The sequence below is a fragment of the Dinoponera quadriceps genome, unplaced genomic scaffold, assembly GCF_001313825.1.
Source record: "Dinoponera quadriceps isolate SergipeBrazil2010 unplaced genomic scaffold, ASM131382v1 scaffold616, whole genome shotgun sequence".
NCBI classification, from domain to species: Eukaryota; Metazoa; Arthropoda; class Insecta; order Hymenoptera; family Formicidae; genus Dinoponera; species Dinoponera quadriceps.
This window is the reverse complement of record NW_014555184.1, coordinates 2,763,432-2,781,953: the sequence shown is the minus strand read 5'-3', so window position 1 is coordinate 2,781,953 and position 18,522 is coordinate 2,763,432. Positions and strand designations below refer to the sequence as shown.

The 18,522-nt window shown below is 37.4% G+C and overlaps 3 protein-coding genes across 6 annotated transcripts in view; 1 reads left to right on the top strand and 2 right to left on the bottom strand.

Annotated features, from left to right (window-relative positions):
- The window catches only part of LOC106743273, a 54,437-nt gene extending 54,119 nt beyond the window's left edge, over positions 1-318 (bottom strand). For all 3 annotated transcript variants that reach the window (XM_014616946.1, XM_014616947.1, XM_014616945.1), the window contains exon 1: positions 194-318. The gene's annotated coding sequence lies outside the window, so the exon portion shown is untranslated. The remainder of the gene's footprint in view (positions 1-193) is intronic.
- A 574-nt stretch (positions 319-892) lies between these two features.
- On the top strand, positions 893-4,361 carry LOC106743224 (diacylglycerol kinase epsilon). Of its 2 annotated transcripts, none has more exons than XM_014616861.1 (11): positions 893-1,004; positions 1,458-1,662; positions 1,888-2,059; positions 2,140-2,270; positions 2,357-2,504; positions 2,619-2,836; positions 2,925-3,070; positions 3,149-3,317; positions 3,400-3,580; positions 3,667-3,803; positions 3,887-4,361. In XM_014616861.1, exons 2-11 carry the CDS (start codon positions 1,498-1,500, stop codon positions 4,007-4,009), a joined length of 1,590 nt encoding a protein of 529 aa, XP_014472347.1. In that variant the 5' UTR covers positions 893-1,004; positions 1,458-1,497; the 3' UTR covers positions 4,010-4,361. The 2 variants fall into 2 exon arrangements, with proteins under 2 accessions (XP_014472347.1, XP_014472346.1); XM_014616860.1 differs by having other exon boundaries at positions 1,458-1,707.
- Positions 4,362-5,044: 683 nt separating this feature from the next.
- On the bottom strand, positions 5,045-17,194 carry LOC106743223 (NADPH oxidase 5). The gene is made up of 19 exons (XM_014616859.1): positions 17,048-17,194; positions 11,524-11,618; positions 11,291-11,402; positions 10,840-10,937; positions 10,578-10,698; positions 10,247-10,397; positions 9,943-10,153; positions 9,606-9,832; positions 9,132-9,320; positions 8,747-8,940; positions 8,191-8,512; positions 7,959-8,094; positions 7,576-7,748; positions 7,188-7,338; positions 6,666-6,883; positions 6,173-6,366; positions 5,836-6,045; positions 5,452-5,655; positions 5,045-5,308 (listed from the first exon to the last, which is right to left on the bottom strand). The coding sequence occupies exons 1-19, from the start codon at positions 17,192-17,194 to the stop codon at positions 5,111-5,113; spliced, it is 3,351 nt and encodes a 1,116-aa protein (XP_014472345.1). The 3' UTR covers positions 5,045-5,110.
- Between the last annotated feature and the right edge of the window lie 1,328 nt (positions 17,195-18,522).

Genomic DNA, 18,522 nt, shown 5'->3' with positions numbered 1-18,522 from the left:
GTGATTAAAATACGAGTGACATGCTTGTCGTGAGTACGTTTGTATGCGAAACGCAACGAGGAACAGCAATGGACCAGAAGTGAACATTGCGCGAAGTTCTAAATGCAGTGATCGCCATTGTTGGATGGATTTTGACTAATTTCGAAGGGCTTCAATAATGCTATGATGTCAACGCATATTTAATGAAACTAACCTTTATCGATGATTCTCGCAATTACCACGAATGTCGAAAAGCAGTTGGACTATTCTTTATAGTTGAACTGGCTGCACTAGTTCGAGAAAATTACGAAACGTGAAGAATCTTGTACGTACCCGTCGTCATACATTTCAATCTGTGTACGAGAGGGCGGTAGCGTACAGTGGCCTTCTTCAGCCAATCTCGTATCAGGGTGCGTTCTCTTTGTGCGCTCACACACTAGGTTTGTTCGTTTTTGCTGCACCGCTGAACTAGTGCTATCAGTTGAAGTGAGAAAACATATACTTGTCTCGTTTCAACTTGTTGCACTAGTTCAGCGATGCAACGAAAATGAACAGATCTATTGTAAATTTAAAGTCCTTAGAAGACCAAGGCTGCGTTCCATTTGGACGCTCATTATAAACGTCATTCTATTGGCTTCTGCCCACAGGACGCGACGTTGCGTGCCGCAGGGCGAGAAGCGACGCAGTAGCCAATCAACGTGCCATTTTTCCACGAGAACTAAAAGTTGATTAGATGTCACGTCGCTTTTTGCCGGCATGCATTTCTATGGACAGAAACCAAAGGCTTAAAATACCTATTGTAAACCGGGACTAACGTAGTTTACATACATTTTCTCAGAGGGCGTATCGAAAAGAGAGTCCGAAAAGCGGACGGATGGCTACTCTCAGGTTTCTTTCTTTCAGCAAGGTTCGATGTTAGCAGCAAATAAACGTAGTTGGTAAACGACGTCGGAAGGAACACGAGTGATCTGCAAAATGCAAACAACATGATATGCAAACAGTGATTGTCACGTTGGTTGTAAGAGGTAATTATATTATTGATCAATATTATTAATAATTAATTATACTATATATTGTTGTACGTAATGTATTGCAATTGTATTATATATTTTCATTTTTTATTCTTATAGAAATCTTAATAGAGACTCCTCGTGTTTACATACATGTGCTACTTAGCACATAAAGATATTTAATTTAAATTTTATTGTTTTTCGAAGAACTTCATTATAAAATAAGTATTTTTATACAATTTTTACAATATACATTATATATTGGTTTAATTAATGATTTATTTTAATGAATATATTATGTATATATTAAAGGTATAATGTATATTGAATTATATATATTAATTTTAAAAACTTCATACAATATTTTATATAATTCTGTGATATAAGTTTTAAATATCAATCTAAACTGTGCTGATATAAGAAATATTACTTTAGACAAGCATGCGCTTAGTATAATATTTCTTTCAGAAAGTAATAAATTTGTGGAATCTTCCAATTAAATATTATTATGTGGGAAGAAGGCCTGAATACTATTGTCCTACCAACATTATCTACCATGGTTTTCTTTATATTTACGTTAAATTTCTTAAGGTATCTTATTGGTGATCCTCATATTCAAATTAGAGATATCACAAAGGAACATAATTGGAAGGTGATCAGGGCAACAACTAAGGTACTTTCAAGAATTAAGGATAGTTTCAATAAACTGTTCCAAATGGTAATGAAAAGATCCAACATATTATTAGTCTTACTTAACTCTATATTACTCTTACTTCTGCTTTGTATTCCTTATATCTTATATCTCTGTTATTCACTGGATTTAAAATTCTTGTTATAGTTCGGAAAATAATAAACTTAATATGTTAAAAGTACAGAATTGCTTTTTATTCATCTACAGGCATATTACTGTAATATTTGTGAGGCTTTATTATTGAATATGGATGGTCTTCACTGTGATTCTTGTGGTGTGTGTGCGGATCAAAGTTGTGTAAAGCTTGCTGATAAACGACTCAAATGCAAGGCTATTACTCTCAATAATGACCAGGCAATGAAACATCATTGGATCAGAGGTATTACTAGTTACATTTATAATTTGTAATGTATTTGTATTATATTCCACCTTTTAAAGTATATTTCCTCTTATTTAAAGGTAATCTGCCACTTGTTGCCACTTGCTATATCTGCAGAGAAGAATGCGATATAGAACCTGGTCTCACAGATTGGTGGTGTTGTTGGTGTCAGAGATGTGTTCATGAAGCTTGCAAATCTATTCTTTCTGAAGTAATAATTAACAAAATGTTCCTTCTATGTCGACATATCTCATTTTTCTAAGTAACTTATAATAAGTAATCATGCTTTCTTTTCAGATATGTGATTTTGGAACGTTCAAATTAATGATTATTCCACCAGGAAGCTTAGAAGTGATAAATCGACGTAGCACAATGAGACGCAGATTACACCTTCGTTCTATTATAACACCAAATTGGCCAAAGTGGCACCCAGTTATTGTTGTAGGTAAGTGAGAATCACAACTAAGTAAATTGCCTATAAAATATCTACACGGATAAAGCGACACCTTAATAAAAATAAACTGAATAAATCTTTTCTTTATGATATCTTTCTCCATAGGAAATAGGAAATCTGGGAATAACGACGGAAGCCAAATTCTGTCTCTGTTCAGAAAACTTTTAAATCCTGCGCAGATCGTGGATTTAGCGGAACGCGATCCAGTCGCCGCTCTCGAGTGGTGCCGCTTGCTGGGAGAAACTCCGTGCACTGTTCTCGTAGCGGGTGGCGATGGAACGATTGCTTGGTTGCTGAACACTATCAACAAACTCTGCTTGAAGGTGATTTTTATGCTTTTCTTTTTATCATAGTCACACACTCGTACATTATTTCAGCACGAATACAAACAAATATTTTTACACGAAACAGCCAGTTCCGTCTGTAGCAATAATTCCTTTGGGGACAGGCAACGATTTATCCCGAGTATTAGGATGGGGAAAGGAACACGATAAATATATGGATCCAGTTGAGATCCTGCAGAAGATACGGGTAGCGCGAGAAGTAAAACTTGACAGGTATAGGATAAACAAGGATATATGCTTTTACACCATCGAGTGTTAGATTTAGTTTCTTAGCGAGTTTCTGGAATTTAGGTGGTCCGTAATGATAAAACCACACGGTGGACTGGGATTCCGAGGATCATATAAGAAGCTATTTATGTATAATTACATAAGCGTGGGTGTGGATGCACAAGTAACTTTAAATTTTCATCGCACAAGAGAGAGCCGGTTTTACCTGTTTAGTCATAGATTATTCAACAAGGTATCTCTTCATCAAGTAAACAAATTTCTCGTTCGTTCATATGATATGAGTAGGACATTCTGTATGTTTATACATGTTGCAGTTATTGTACTTATGCTTTGGCACACAACAAGTCGTGGAAAGAGAATGCAAAAATCTCGAACAGAGTTTAGAGGTTTATTTAGACGACCAGAAGGTAGAGTTGCCTTCCATTGAGAGCGTAGTAATACTTAACATTCCATCTTGGGCTGCCGGAGTCGACCTGTGGAAAATGGGAATGGAAGGTTAGTCTATTTAATACAAATCGATATTGAGAGACTCTCGCGTTTGAAATCAATCATATATTATATATCAACGATATGTCAAACAGATGAGGATAATGTGAGTGTACAAAGTATTAATGATGGCAAGTTGGAGGTGGTGGCTCTTTACTCTTCATTCCACATGGCTCAGCTGCAAGTAGGCCTCTCGAAGCCACATCGGATTGGCCAAGCTAAAACCGTAAAGGTATTGAATGCAATATTGAATTATCGGAAAGATTTTCTTGCGTGTGCAACTGTACACAATGGTATATTGTTTGTACTATTTAGATCAAATTGATGCGGTCGTGCGCCATGCAAGTGGATGGTGAGCCGTGGTATCAACATCCTTGCGAATTCACCATAACACACTGCAATCAGGCATCTGTCTTGATAAACGTAAATGCTGACTGAAACTAAACACTTTCGGACGCGGTGCTGTACGCACCTTATGCGTATTTTCACAAATGCATTTATTCGTGTACGTTAGAGTAACGGTGTTCAGCTCGCCTAAACTCGATTATGGATCTAGCTTTTTGATGACTTATAACATTTACGAGTATTACACAATTTGTATTAATAGTATTATGGAAGTAACCAAGTCTAGTCAATGTTACTCCCAAAAGATATAAATTATAAGTTGTATATGATATAAATTATATAATTAATAATTATCTATAGTTATATATATATATAATTAATAATTATATAATTATTATATACTCTCTCTGGTTGCATGTAATAATTGTATGTGATATACAATTTATTTACTAACGCGGCATTTGTAACATTGTTGTATGTAACATATTTATGAAATGTTGGCGTTTTAGTTAGACTCATAAAGACCTGTTCGACGTAATAAAAAGTACTTTTTAATAAAACTAACCTCGAAATGAATTATATTTTTATTTACTTCTATTACATATCAATTCTATCGATATATCATTGTCAATTCACGCATAATCAACTAATTTCGGATTATTGAAAAATTCCATTGTAATACGTCGATGTAAGTTATAGAAAACTTTTCATAATACCTAAATTTAAAAATGACGTGATAAAAGAACGTAAATGCAAAATCTCGACGGTTTTATTTGATCGATGAAACAAAAATAACGCGGAAATTAGTCTTGTAGAAACTATGACAGAACGGCAGTTATATTTTTCACTCCTTTTGATTACCATCTGGATAATGCACGAAACAGCCAGAATGATGAAGAACATTGATTGATCAACGAATGGAAGAGTTAAGCGACCGAAAGTATCTTTCGGTTAATTAAGAATTACAAAATCGAATTTTAGAAATTTATGGCCCGAAATATGACAGGTAAAGATTGTCCGTAAGTCCATATTAAAATCGAGAAAAATAATTTATTAAAATATAGTTATTATACAATTATAATGAGTAAAATTAGAGGACGTGAATTCCAGTGGCAAATTACTGTTTGTTAACATTCTTCATAAACTTTCCACGCCGATATAATTATCGAGAGAAATCCATTTCTTTTGGAGATATTAAAAGGACTCTTTTCTGAAACAAAACCCGAACTGATCACATTTGTATCGAAGGATTCTGGCGAGTTGAGGTGGACCGCAATAAAACACCGTGATCTTTCCTTTCTTCCTGTCCTGGAGTTGCTTGAACACCTTATCCCAATTAGGACGACCCGCGTTCGTTCTAGTCTTTAAACCTGTGATAAGATCTCGTTTTTCCTAATCAACGAGAAGCAATATCAATGGGTAAGAATAATAAAATAATAAATCAAGTTTGATTGTCTTTGCAAGTTTGACACATAATTGTAAATTTCAAAGTCGATTGTTTACAAGTTCCCGGAAGAATTGTAATATTTTCCTACCTTTTCATGCAAGAGATCCATCGCTAATTGTAAGCCAACTGCTTTCATATCATTCTTTTGCAACGCGCTTGTGATGTACATATGCATCTCCAAAAAGCGTTCCATAGTGATACCTAACTCAGCTTGTTCCATTTCAAGTTGAGATAGTAAGTTTAAGAACCACTCGAACGAACGTTGATCGCGATTAATCCAGAAGAAGTCCACCTGTAAAAGATATTCTGCTACATCTAAACACTTAAATTAATTCATCACGTTGAATCATGCATTATTCTGTAGTAGTAGTAAACTTTTGATGTCACTTTTAAATACAATACAGATCGATTTGTAATTTTTTTCATTATTTTCACTTGTGCACAACGTATCCTTAAGTGCGAGTACATCTACCTTTCGCAAATTCATCACAGTGTGCGGAATTTCGCTGGCCCAGGAAAACGAGCATTTCGGACAGGTGTGCCTCGCTTTCCAGTATCGATGCATGATCGATTGCAGTATGGAGGCGAAAGGTGTAACTCCAATTCCCGTGCCAATTAGGACGGCATGCTGCGCTCGGAAGATGTGACTCGACGGCGCCCCATAAGGACCGTCTAGGAAAATCTGCGATAGCAATGCATTGTTCGGTTTCGAAATCAATTCACGATTCCTAATTAAAATCATAAATCTTTTCGGAGCTTTGAAAATGTCGCGAAAAAAGTTACATAAGGATCAGAGGAAAATGCTTTACCTCCAATGGCTTCCCTACGGGATAATTTATAGACGAATGAGAGGAATTTTCGAGCGACGGATCTAAGCTTCCCAAACTATTTGTACTGAAATTTTCACTGAAATTTTTCTTCAATCTTCCCTCTTCCACGGCGACTTGCATATCCACCGGTGTGGTCGATGTCACTTCATTTGCCCCCGCGTTAGCATTGGACGCTGCCCAAAAGTGGTGGATAGAAAATATTATAATACAAATTTATATTCGATATCGTATTTGATTTTACACGATGATACATTCGTCAACGTAAATGTCAATCAAATTATTCTAAATCACTTTTAACCACGATCTGTCCGTTTTCCAGTTATTATAAATTACGCAAATCATTTTTCACGATCGTCTCACTACCGTGAGAATATCTCAATAACGTATCACACTATTTTATAGAAAACTTTTGCTTTTTGTAACTTTATATATATTTATGAATAAAAGATATAATTTTTTTTCCACTACTTACCGGAATTCGACGGTGCGTCGACATCGTAATCGCTCGTTTCGAAACTGGGTGTCTTAAAAGCGATGATGGTTGGCTTCGTCCGCATGTATCGGAAACTTTGGGCCAACGATTTATTTTGCGGACTCAGGTATGCCAAGCCCAACGACTTCAATCGCGCGCGTTTCATCTGACATTCGTCGAAGCTCCTCTCTGATTCCGATCTCATATAATCGCGAAGTCTGCAGCAACATCAGTATCTTCTAATTTCTTGGAGTAGAATCTCACTCGAAATGAGTGAAAAGCCAGACAATGCAGAGCGGAGAATTCACTTTATATGAATAAAAAATCACTCGAATTCGGGTGACTCTAATTCTGAGTGAAATTTTATTTCAAGAAATTTCGAAAGAAAGAGAGAAAGAAGGGGAGAGAGAAAGTGAGAGAATATGGATGACTGCATATAATATTCATATAACTTGACATTCGCATAATTTCTTATAAATAAAATAATTCATTATTTAACGAGGATTATCCTTTCTTACTCACACTCTTAGTCGTTCTTTCTTCTTCTTCTTCGTTTGCATATCAGGCATCGAGCGTGACTTTTCGAGCGGCAGTTTGCTACCAAGAAGCAGCTGATGGAGCCTCCTGTCTCTTCCCATCATAGCTATAGAATCCTTATCCGATCCTGGTGTATCTGTCGGTCGAATTTGCGTGTAATACTCGACATGAGCTCATTCCATGTTAATTTTTTAATTTAAATTATTGAATTTATTAGATTATTTCTTGAAATGTGTTATATTAAAACGTGATTACATAACATGAGAAAGAAATAGAGAAAGAACTCTTGAGTTTACTATTTTCTCGACAGAATGATATACACGTAGTGAGATCGCGTATCGAAGGTATATTTGATTTTGTAAGTAAGCCTTACTTTCCGGAGTTTTTAAGTATGCAGATTGATTATTAATAGGTGTACTCGAGGGTGACATTGCCTTCGCCAAATCAGATACGAACATGGGATTGTCGAGACCATACGGATGCTGCAGGGTTTCCGTCGAGGGCTTTTGTTTCACGATAAGAGGCGGCTTCTTGCTGCTGAGGAATCTATGTAATTTTACAAACTTATATAACATGTAATAATTCAATGTTCATTTTAATTGTGTTTAAATATCCAGTATTAAAAACTGCCACTTCGCACGCCGAGTTCTACATGTGTAAAAATTATATGCTAATATTTCGTTGAAATTACAATAATTTCGTAATATTCAATAGAATGTTGCTGTAAGCTTCTGTGCTGATTGGGAATAGACTTACGACTTCTTGCGGGTATTTGCAGCATTTTCAATAGGTAAAATATCGCCGTTGTGAAGTTTGATTTGTTCCTTCTCGAAGTACGAGTACAGACTATTGGTCCATTCGCCGACCGCGCGAATGTGCAGCCACATGTAATCTATAAATTCGGCATCGTATCGTTGACTATTGCGCAAAATTTCGAGAAATGAGAGAGCGATGCGAGACGAAAACACGAAGAACAATAAAAATTCACCTTCCTGTTCCGGAGCGCTACTAATGGTGAACGGGTGCCACTCGTATCCCGCTATTACCGGAATGTTAACGAAGACGTAATCGCCGGGATGAAAATGAAAATGCGGCGGTCTCTTGATGACCAGGTGTGTCACCTTCGAAGGTAACAACAGGCCGGAACTTATGTACGTTTTCCCTCGCTGAGAACGTAGCCATACAAGTCGACGAATCCTCTCGACTAAATATATTATACCCGGTCCGATGAACCACTTCCAGAAATTCGGGCCGTGAAAGATCATCAGAATCCAGAATGGTATGTATAGCAGATGGGACCAATAAAACACCTTTCAAAACGACACAAAATTATAGGAATTTTAAAATCATGAGAATTGTATGAAGGTAAATAAACGAATGGGAGGGAAGTTCACAGGATGTCCTATTTTAATTTATCGCCTCTTTTATCTTTGAAGGATAAGAGATGGATTAAAATAGGATATTATATAAAATCGTCGATATAATATCTGAGCTGCAATATAAAATTCGATATATCGGCGTATGTATGACAACATTCGAAGTACCTCGAAGCACCCTCCGCGCCGTACAAAAGACATCGAACAGACAGTCATGATGACGAGTATAACGAGTAGGATCACTCCAGTAGGATATGCAGTACCTGCTACCAAACCATAGTGCCCAGGTCGACTTGTCAGCAACCATTCGATCATCGTGTAGTTTTCACTGTTCATTTTGTCGTCCTTCATTATCACCGTAGCTACGTGTATTTAATTAAAACAAATATATATAATTATTAAAAGTTATCTAATTTTGCTGTAGGTAGCTATAAAATATCTTTCTCGAAATAGCAATAGCTACATTTTCTTTGGAAGAAAAATAGTTTTTATTTTATTTTGAGAATCAGTAAAGCGTACTTTATAAATTAAATTAAAAAGATATTAAACATACCGAAGTAAATGAGATGCATCAGAATGTGTATGATGCTGAAAAATCCGATTAAAAGTCCCGCCACTTTGTGAAGATATATATGATGATCCAGAGGAACTACAGAGTTAAAACCATTTGTTCGCAAAAATGTGATGCATTGGCGTAGCATGAGGACCAGGATGAACGTACAGTCAAAATTCAGGCATTGTCCTGAAAAATCGTATATCGAGATTAGTTGAAATTAGTCAAAATGCTAATTAGTTGAAATACTGATGCTAGAATTATTTCATTAGACTTTGATGTAACGACAATTATCTCTGAATCTAATATTCGACTACCAATGTTTATTATAAAAAACATATCTTGAATTTATCAGAGAATGTGCAATTGTAAGAAAATGAATATGACACATCTCCGTGTCCTCCGGGTAATCGAGGAAGGTCACAGCCAAAGATAAAACGCATATTCTTGCGTATATTATCAGATTTTTCTTACCGGATGCACGCGCGAGCATGACGTAACCGCTGTCATTTCGGTATTGATGAAGACGAGAAACAAAGAGAGCCACGTTAATCAGGATGAATATCGAGATGAAGGTGATGTAGACGTAATTGTTCTTCATGTACGGTTTCGTGAGTTGATACGGACGAAGAGACGAAAACACTCCCAAGGTAGATTTCCGTTTCGGCTTTGGCTGTGGTGGTACTAGCCATCGATCTATGCTACACAGTAAAAAATATTTTATATTTGTGTGGAAAAGTCGGTCCTTGTTAAAATTGTGCGATTGTCAGAAATATTGTAATTTCTTGCATTTGATAATTTTCTGTCAAACCTGATAGAGAGATTTTCCAGCAAACCATCATGCTTTTCCAGTTGCCTCTTCAGAGCTTCGAAAGTGATCGCTCCTCTGTTACCTTGATCGGCATCCTCGAAGAGTGCGATCGTTAGATCCTCGATTTGATCGTCACTGAACTTCATTCCATTTTCTTCCATGCAGGCTCTCATCACGTGCTCTAACTCTCGAAGTTGTATTAATCCATCGCCTGTTGCCGTTCCGAAAGAGAGAATGATGCAACTTGAATTTTGTAAATATTCTTTCCGTACATGACTGAGCGAATCTAAATTTTAAATATTACCGTCGATATCATAAACTTTGAAGAGAAACCTAATCTTATCGTCCGGTGATTTCCCGGCGAATTGATGCATGGCCTCTATAAATTCCTGCAGCGATATTGCGCCGGAATTGTCCTTGTCGAATATTTGGAAAACCCTCTCGGTGAAGAACGGCTGAAAAATAATTCGAATGAATATTATTCGATTGTCAACCTCAATGAGTAAAAATAAGCTATATTATTCCGTTCGAGAAAACATCGAGGAGACGACATCATATAACTAATTGAATTCAATAATGAAATTGAAGTGTAAATTCGACGTTTGACATGAAGTATACTTATGCTGTCTTCGTACATTTTTCGAAGTGACGATCTTTTTAAATTCCTCGCGTCGGATCTCTCTCTCGTTTCCGACAGTCTGCTTAAATATCTTCTCCAGCCACTCAAGATTTCCTTTATCGAAGCCGGCAGGTGGCCTGAAACGAAAATTCCATCTCTTAATGGGTCGCGCAATCGAAATTATCGCCTAGTGTTTCGCAGATTAAAGTTTTAATTATAAACACGCTCGACAATGATCTCCATTGTTAACAAAAGTAACTTTGTAGTCAGTGTGTTACCTGGTTTTACTCATGCTAGATATGATTTCCATGATCTGGGTGGACGTAACATATCCTGAGTTCTCTTGATCAATTAACCGGAACAATTTTTCAACAATCTGTAGAAGACACATAAAATAGACATCGAGTTATTTGTTTCAATTGACACCCTATTACAACTGACACCGCTCTCCTCTATATACGTAACAAAATAACGCGAATACAACGAAAAGAGGAACAGAATTAAAAATTAATAAAATATCTAGATTAATAGTGTAATTTTTGCCACGAATTATAATAAAACGTAAATCTACTTTAATTTTCAATTTAGTATCTCTCGCCATAAAAGGAAACTTTTCGGTTGCTTCTATTACTTCTCGCGTTGATTCATTAATTGCTAATGTGGATGAACATTAATTTTAATTTTTCTTCCGCATATTTTTTCTCTAAATATAAAAATAACGTATCTAACCCCTTTGGTATGAAAAATCTGCTGGAAATTGGCGAGATTTATCGGATTCTCCCCGCACAGCACGTACGCCACGCTTTCGATCTGATCGACAAGATCATTTTGCTTCTCATTTCTGAAAAAGCAAAGATAATACGATCTGAGAGAGACGTAAAAATGTATGAAAAATGCCGTCAGAAAATCGTAATGTACGTAAAAATAAGAATGTCCATAAATAATGGGAAAAATATGCTTACGTCAACCGCCTCTTGAGAAACTCAATCCAGTCATCCTGCTTTAGTAACTCATCACGGTCTTGATCGAACAGTATAAATAATTTTCCAAGAAGTACCTGAACAACACCGATCAATCGTAAGCAATGTGTAAATATTATCTCTTAAAGTTGTTAAGAAAGACAATTCTTGTTCATAGTGAGATTTTTACGCTTACGACACGTCGCGTAACGAGGAACTCTGTATATTTCTTCGACATATCATGCAATGCGCGTAAGCACCTCGTCGTAATAAAGAATGACGTTTTCAGTCGCGAATATTATCTGGGGCAAAGTTAATGCATGATAATGGAGCGGTGATTTATTAAAATTCTAGCCTAAGGTGCGCACAGCGGCGACAGTTTTAACGTCGATTATGACGCATATCGATCACCATCGGCGCGGATCTCGGCCCTGTTACACGCACGTACCCACGTGCGTATTTCGCTCGCTCGCTCGTTAAGATATGGGTCAATGTCACGAGAGACTGCACCGCGTGCTCCCTCGGCACGTAGTGCGAGATCCAGAAACATATCCCAATATTGCTCGCGTAGATTACAGACAGTGAGAGTGGCTTGTACGAGGTGAGTACATGCGAACCATCAATCTTAGTTCCTTTATTCTTTTTTTACTTTAATTGTGTCCTTTGAACGATCTGACGTCGAGTTTTCAGTAGCTTACTCAAGTTGAAATGTATTTCGCTTTAAGATCTTAACGTGCGGACGGTAATAAAAAAATATTGATTAATTCATTGTGCGAATTCAATTTCATTTATTAATCTTATTTTAAATTTAAAATACACACGACAACGATGCATTTTTTTAGTAGATAATTGAAAGTATTTTGTTCAGTGATGCATGTTCTATATAATTAATATTAAATTTACGATACTTGGAAATTTCAAATCTGGATTTGTAAGCTAGATGAAGATATAGTACGAGAGAATAAACGGCACTATAGATAAAATGATTTGTTATAAAAAAAATGAGAAGATCACGTCAGAATTAAATTCCTCAATGTTTGTGTAATATGCTGTTGTTAATGTATGTAATTAGCTGTTCATTTCCATTAATGGCAGGTATCGAGCACACGACGTTCGTGTGTGTACAAGAATTCCTGTATAATCTAATCCGGAACCGCGCGGACAAAGAATGGCATTTTATACTGTAATTACGAAGCTGTGACTAACCTGCGTCTGGCTTTTAAAATTAGCGATGCAAGAAAAGAGTGTCTCGAATCAGTCATTCTTTCATCTCACACGTACTGTACTCCGCACAGGTGCCAGAGGAAATAATAATGATCAATCACGGCAATTATACAGGCCTGATATGACAAGCCAATCGTCTTTATGATACAATTCTGCACGAAAGTTTCCGATCGAAAGGTCGATGTTGATCTTGCTATTCAATATTGGGAACACGTGTAAAACGTGCATATGTTCGCGTGCTGTCTATTCACGCGCGCTATTCACGCTTAGATCGATTACTCTCTCTACCGCACCTGATGACATCGCACATTTGGTGATGCAAAACTAATGGCGATGTTTTTCTTCTTCTTCTTCTTACAATGATTCTCTCTGAATTACATACGTGATTATTGTAATTATATCTATATTTCAAGTGGAAATTCCAGATGGGAAAAATAACAGGTTTTGCCGCGATGTGATCTCTCTCAGCGTCTTTCTTAACAACTTTCTTATTTTATTATACTAACTTTCTTACTTCCAACGAACGTCGTTTTCGTAATCGAGTTTTAAGCAGATCTTACCTCGCGTTTCTTGGCTTTAATTTAACAATTAGATAACTTTTCAGACAATATAACGTCTAAAATCGGGAAATAAGAGGTCTATCAGATGTCTTAATTACAAAGGTTTTTAAGACATCTTATGTTCCGATTTTAGACATTATGTTATCTGGATTAATATCTTATTTAACCTGATTTAATTTATTTCATTTAAAATATTTTAATTACCCATCCTATTAAAAATATTTTATTTAACAATACTTCTCTCTTTCTCTCTCTTTCTCTCTCTCTCTCTCTCTCTCTATATATATATATGTATATATATCTTTTTTTTCTCTCTTTCAGTTCCACTTCTTTTCCTTCCAATCAATCGGATCTCGACACCGAAAGAAACGTATACTTTAAAGACGTGAATCGGTATTTAACGACGCCCGGCCGATAATGACGGCCGATAGCACGTCGGCGATTCGTAACGATGAGGATTAAAGGGTTAATGGATGGTCAGTAAACGAGGTGTCGGCCCCAGCCGGCACTGTGTTCTACTCTACGACTGGTCCCCACAATCGATCGATCGGTCCCAAGTGACGGAGGTGCTCGGGGAGCATCAAGGCCTCGCGCCCGGGGCGATCGGCCACCTTGATCGAAAACCGGAGGCCCTCGATAGAGACCCCCCGTTTCCTTCGATCGTATCGTCACCGCCGCCTCGGGTCTCCTTTTCCTACGGCGACGCGGATTCTCGAGCGTGAACTCATTGCCCGACGATCGCGATCTCTCGCGCGCGCGCACGCGGAGACGATTGTCCGATAAAACGTCGCGCTGGGCTCCCGAGATCGCGAACCATCGAAAACGAATCTCAGGCCCGATATGGGGAATCCCATTTCGTCTATAACGCTTTATCCAGTGTTTTCTTATAATTGAAAAAGAGAGAAAGATACATATACTATAGCGCGAATGGACTCAATCACTCCAGGAGCGACATGGATTTTGCTGTCGAAGAATAAATAAAATCTTTCAACCCGAAGTTTTCCGCAAGAGACGATACCGTCGTGTTAAATCCATTTAAAAACCTTAAAAAAATAAATCGAAAGGGATACCTCACATGACGAAGATGTTGTAATAAAAATTGCTACACAAGTTTGTAATGTCGGGTTATATCGGAATTATTATCGAAATTATTACGTGTATTGTAATCTTCAGCAAAACGTAACCAATAAATCGGAACTCAAGGAATCTTTACATCTAACTTCAAGGATTTTATCGAGGAAATATATGCAATAATTATCAATTGTTAAAAAATCATGATAAAAAAAGTATTTGCAAACGAAGATCATTTATTTATTGATTTAAATTTACCATAAAGAGTGCGGTGCAAACACACGTGAAAAGGTGGAAAATATCTAAGAGTTCCAAAGGGAACATTGACTGTGACTAACTGTAATCTCAGGACATTCAATAAGACTTCTCAGGATCTTAAATAAAAAAACGTCCATTAAAATCCTTCGTTTCGTTTTGTGATCTACACAATGATATACATCACTAAAGATTACAACACACATAATCATTTCCGTCATAATTCCGGCGTAGACCATTTATTACAAAATTTGGTAGTAATTTTTATTACAATAGTTTCTCCGTGTAAGAAAAATAATTTCATCGTCAATGAGCCTTCTCGTTCTTTTTTTTTTGTAAATTTGATTGCATATAATATTCAGGGAGGTGCTTATATTTTATAAATTATGTGTATTTAATTGTTCTGTGAAACGCGAAGATAAACGGATCGAATTGAAGTCTCATGTTCAATCTCTTGACGTCTTACACGCAATATGTACACGTCACTTTTGTCAAATTGTACGTTACGTAAATCCCGTAGACGGTATAATGACAGCGCATTCCGTCCGAGTGTGAAATGATTGACTGGATGACCGATTGCTGCCTTATAGAGAGCCAATGTATTCATGGTGCGGTATCTTTTTAAGTCTATTAGAACAACCGTGTGTCTAAAAAAACGGTACCCGATAATTAAAAGTATAGTCACTTTCAAAATAACTTTCATTCTAGAGTACATTCATTCTGTGAAATTTCAAATTTTCACTACGAAAGAAAAAAAAAACGATTAACGAAAGTGCTCTCGCAATTCTGGCGATTAGTTATTCGCTTTCGAAACTAGATTGATATTTTTTTTCTACAAAAATTTGAACTAGTAAATCCACATCATGCCCTTATCTAAGTGGGTCTTATTTATTTAAATCCGCCTCGTTTTCGCGCCAATCGGCCGATATATGTATATTTTTTCAACGCTAAATGTTAAGTAATTCATTTGTTGGGAGTGTAACTTGATCAGATTTTTGCTTCAAGGAGCTTTTAATTACTTTTTTAACGTAATGAATTCCTGTTACGATTCAAACTTGAATCCTTACGGCTTTGATTACAGTTGCCGATTACGGACATTTCGATTAACAGGAATACGTATTATCTTGTTATTCAGATATAATATAAAATAAATTACAATCCGAAGAAACACCGATCTCACGAGGAACCGTAAACGCTTTTTCGTTTTCTTCTTCTTTCTCTTTCTTTTATAGGGATCGTAATCGCTTGACGAGCCAATATCCTCGGGACTTTGTGATGTAATTCCGAGGTTTCACGTCTAGTGCCACGCGAGCCTTTTTTCCTGCGGTTCGCGAAAGAAAGCGAGACGGCAAGCCAATAATTACAATAATTGCAATTCTTCATGGCCACTTTAAGAAAGTGCCGCGACCAGATTGCCATCGCGAGGACGTTTCATCCTCCTTATTGTAAATCTGTGTTGGTAAACACCAAAAGGTTACTTTGCGGATTGTACGTTAATCTTTTTTGCACGATGCTATTAAGGATGCAGCAGATTACAGGATACATATGAATTTAATGGTTTTATTCCCGACGGAGCGACGTATTGCGTGTAGACACAACTATTTTCCTTTGTAACTACCGCCTTTACAAAGGAGCTCTTTTGGGAGTCCGCGCAATGAATAGTACAACAGCAATTATCTTTTATCTTCGTGAAGAGATTATTCCACGTTTCGCTCATGATTCATTGTTCAGCAAATGATTTTATCCGATCCATTAACCGTGAGACATTAAGTCTATGCATGGAATTAAAATTTGTACAGACATAATATATGACATCAGCGGACTACTTAAATTGCAGGACCGTGTTTTGTTTATCTCTGTCCCGAGCCTTCGGATTTACGATTTAATGATCTTGGCGTTTAATAATGACTACTTTCATAAGATACGATTACTTTTTACACGGCTTTACGTTTCCCTTCTAAGGGATAACGTTTCACTCATTTTACGTAAAAAGACACGTCGAAAAAGCTGTCGTAAAATCAGCCCGTGTCGTAAATTTAAAATTACTGTATATACTTCCCGAATTTTATAAATAAGAGCGGTAATTCTTTCTGCCTCAGCCAGAAAAATCAACTTCATCATCGAACACTTATAAATACTAAAAAAATTAATTTCCCTTAATTAATATTTGCAGTGTTAGATAATTTTTATTTTTAACTAAGTTAAAAGTTAATGAGTTATAAAATTATCTTAGTTAAGATAATAGTTACTTGAGCCAGAAACTTAATTAAAAGTTAGTATTAAATTAATTTTTTAATCGTAATTAAATTTATACTAAATAAAGGAAAGGCAATCTATTATAAGAGAGTACCGTTATTATATCTGTACGTTTATTACTTGCGTATCTAGTTCTTATTTCAGTCGTGTCGAATAAGTACCTGATCATGAAAGAGTCTTCTAAAGGCTTCTTTGCTATAACGGTCGGATTTTTCTTCCTGCAATATCTCTTTACACTCCTTTAGCGTAGTAGTCCTCCTCCTCTCGATCAGGCATTCTTCCTCCATGCAGCTGATATTTTCCTCCATGTTGCTGATTACTCTTCGCGACAGGTGTTGTGAGAAACGAACGGGTGTGCCACCGAAGAAACGAGATCACTGCCACTTCGGCAATTCATCACGAGATCAACAAGATTCCTGGCATTTCTTGCCGCTCGCTCGTTCGTCGTGCTTGTTCGGGAGGACCGATACGATAAGTCGCTTGCGTGCGCGAATGGAGAGTTACATTTGCAATTACCGTTGTGTTTGAACAAAATGGCGAAGAAAAAAGTCGACGCTTTAAATACGCGTCAAATTGTAAGAAATATCGATAAGTTTGGCGCTTTATTTTCGCCTTTGAAAATTATCCCGATCAAATAATCAAAATCACTTTTCCTTCCGTATTAATATGAGAAACGGGCTGAGTAAACAATGGAAATAAAAGTATGCTGAAAAATTATTACATTTAGATGACTCGGCGATTTAGAAGATTCGGTGCTGCGTAACTCTTCGTTCTCGTCTTCACGATTGATTTAAATGAAACTAATGAAACTCGACACTCTCTCTCTCAACTCTGTGATTCTTGCCTTCACGCACGCTGTTTACCTTATCTCCACGCGAGGCTCGGAAACGCGAGTAACGTAAATACACCGGCTCTACCTCTGGCGATTCAAAGATGTAGTTACTGCTGGCGCCCTTTTCATAACTTTTCCTCGCCAACGTTCGGCGATTTGTGCCAATGAGAAAGCAAACCTGGCACCCGCCGAAAACGTGTCACTTTCAAACTAGGATCAAAATCCGAACTCGCAACTCGCCATCGTTACCGTCACATTTCCTTATGGGCGAACGAAAGTCCGCCTCGGCGACTCCGGCCGACCGATTAATTAATCACGCTCTTGTGTACTTTCAGCCCGGTCCTACCTCGATAAAGCGAAAACGAGACCTTTGATTCAACGTACGTACGAGAACTCACTTATCGGCGCGCATCGGCGAGCGCAAATCGCCGCGTTAACGTCTCGGCGTTACTGTAAAGTCCTGAATGAAAATCATCCTCGGGGCATCAACGGAGAGCCGGCGCGTTCGCGCCGTTGATGGTGTCGTCGGGGCTGGAATTGTTGGTGCCGGTGTGTTGAGACGTCGTTCCGTATTGGATCGCAGAGGGGAAGGGGGGAAGAACACGGTGAAAGAAGGAGAAAGCGAGACAGAGAGAGGAAAGGAGACAGGTAGATCGGTTTTGCCGGCCAGATCCAGATCCTGTGTGTGGGGATAGAGGAGACGGACAACCTTTCACTTTTTGACAAGCTTTGGGTTCCTCCACCATCTCCTCCTCCTCCTTCTCTCCTCGTTGAGTTCTCTTCTTGTCTTCTTCTTCCTTCTCC

Excerpts from the sequence above, each read along its gene's own strand:
- LOC106743224 (XM_014616860.1), top strand. The coding sequence starts at position 1,498 with ATGTGGGAAGAAGGCCTGAATACTATTGTCCTACCAACATTATCTACC. Across the intron at positions 2,505-2,618 it reads GCACCCAGTTATTGTTGTAG|GAAATAGGAAATCTGGGAAT; the intron begins GTAAGTGAGAAT and ends CTTTCTCCATAG. Across the intron at positions 3,581-3,666 it reads GTGGAAAATGGGAATGGAAG|ATGAGGATAATGTGAGTGTA; the intron begins GTTAGTCTATTT and ends TATGTCAAACAG.
- LOC106743223 (XM_014616859.1), bottom strand. The coding sequence starts at position 17,194 with ATGGAGGAAAATATCAGCTGCATGGAGGAAGAATGCCTGATCGAGAGG. Across the intron at positions 8,941-9,131 it reads GATGCATCTCATTTACTTCG|CTACGGTGATAATGAAGGAC; the intron begins GTATGTTTAATA and ends AAATACACGTAG. Across the intron at positions 8,513-8,746 it reads GGCGCGGAGGGTGCTTCGAG|GTGTTTTATTGGTCCCATCT; the intron begins GTACTTCGAATG and ends TCGTTTTGAAAG.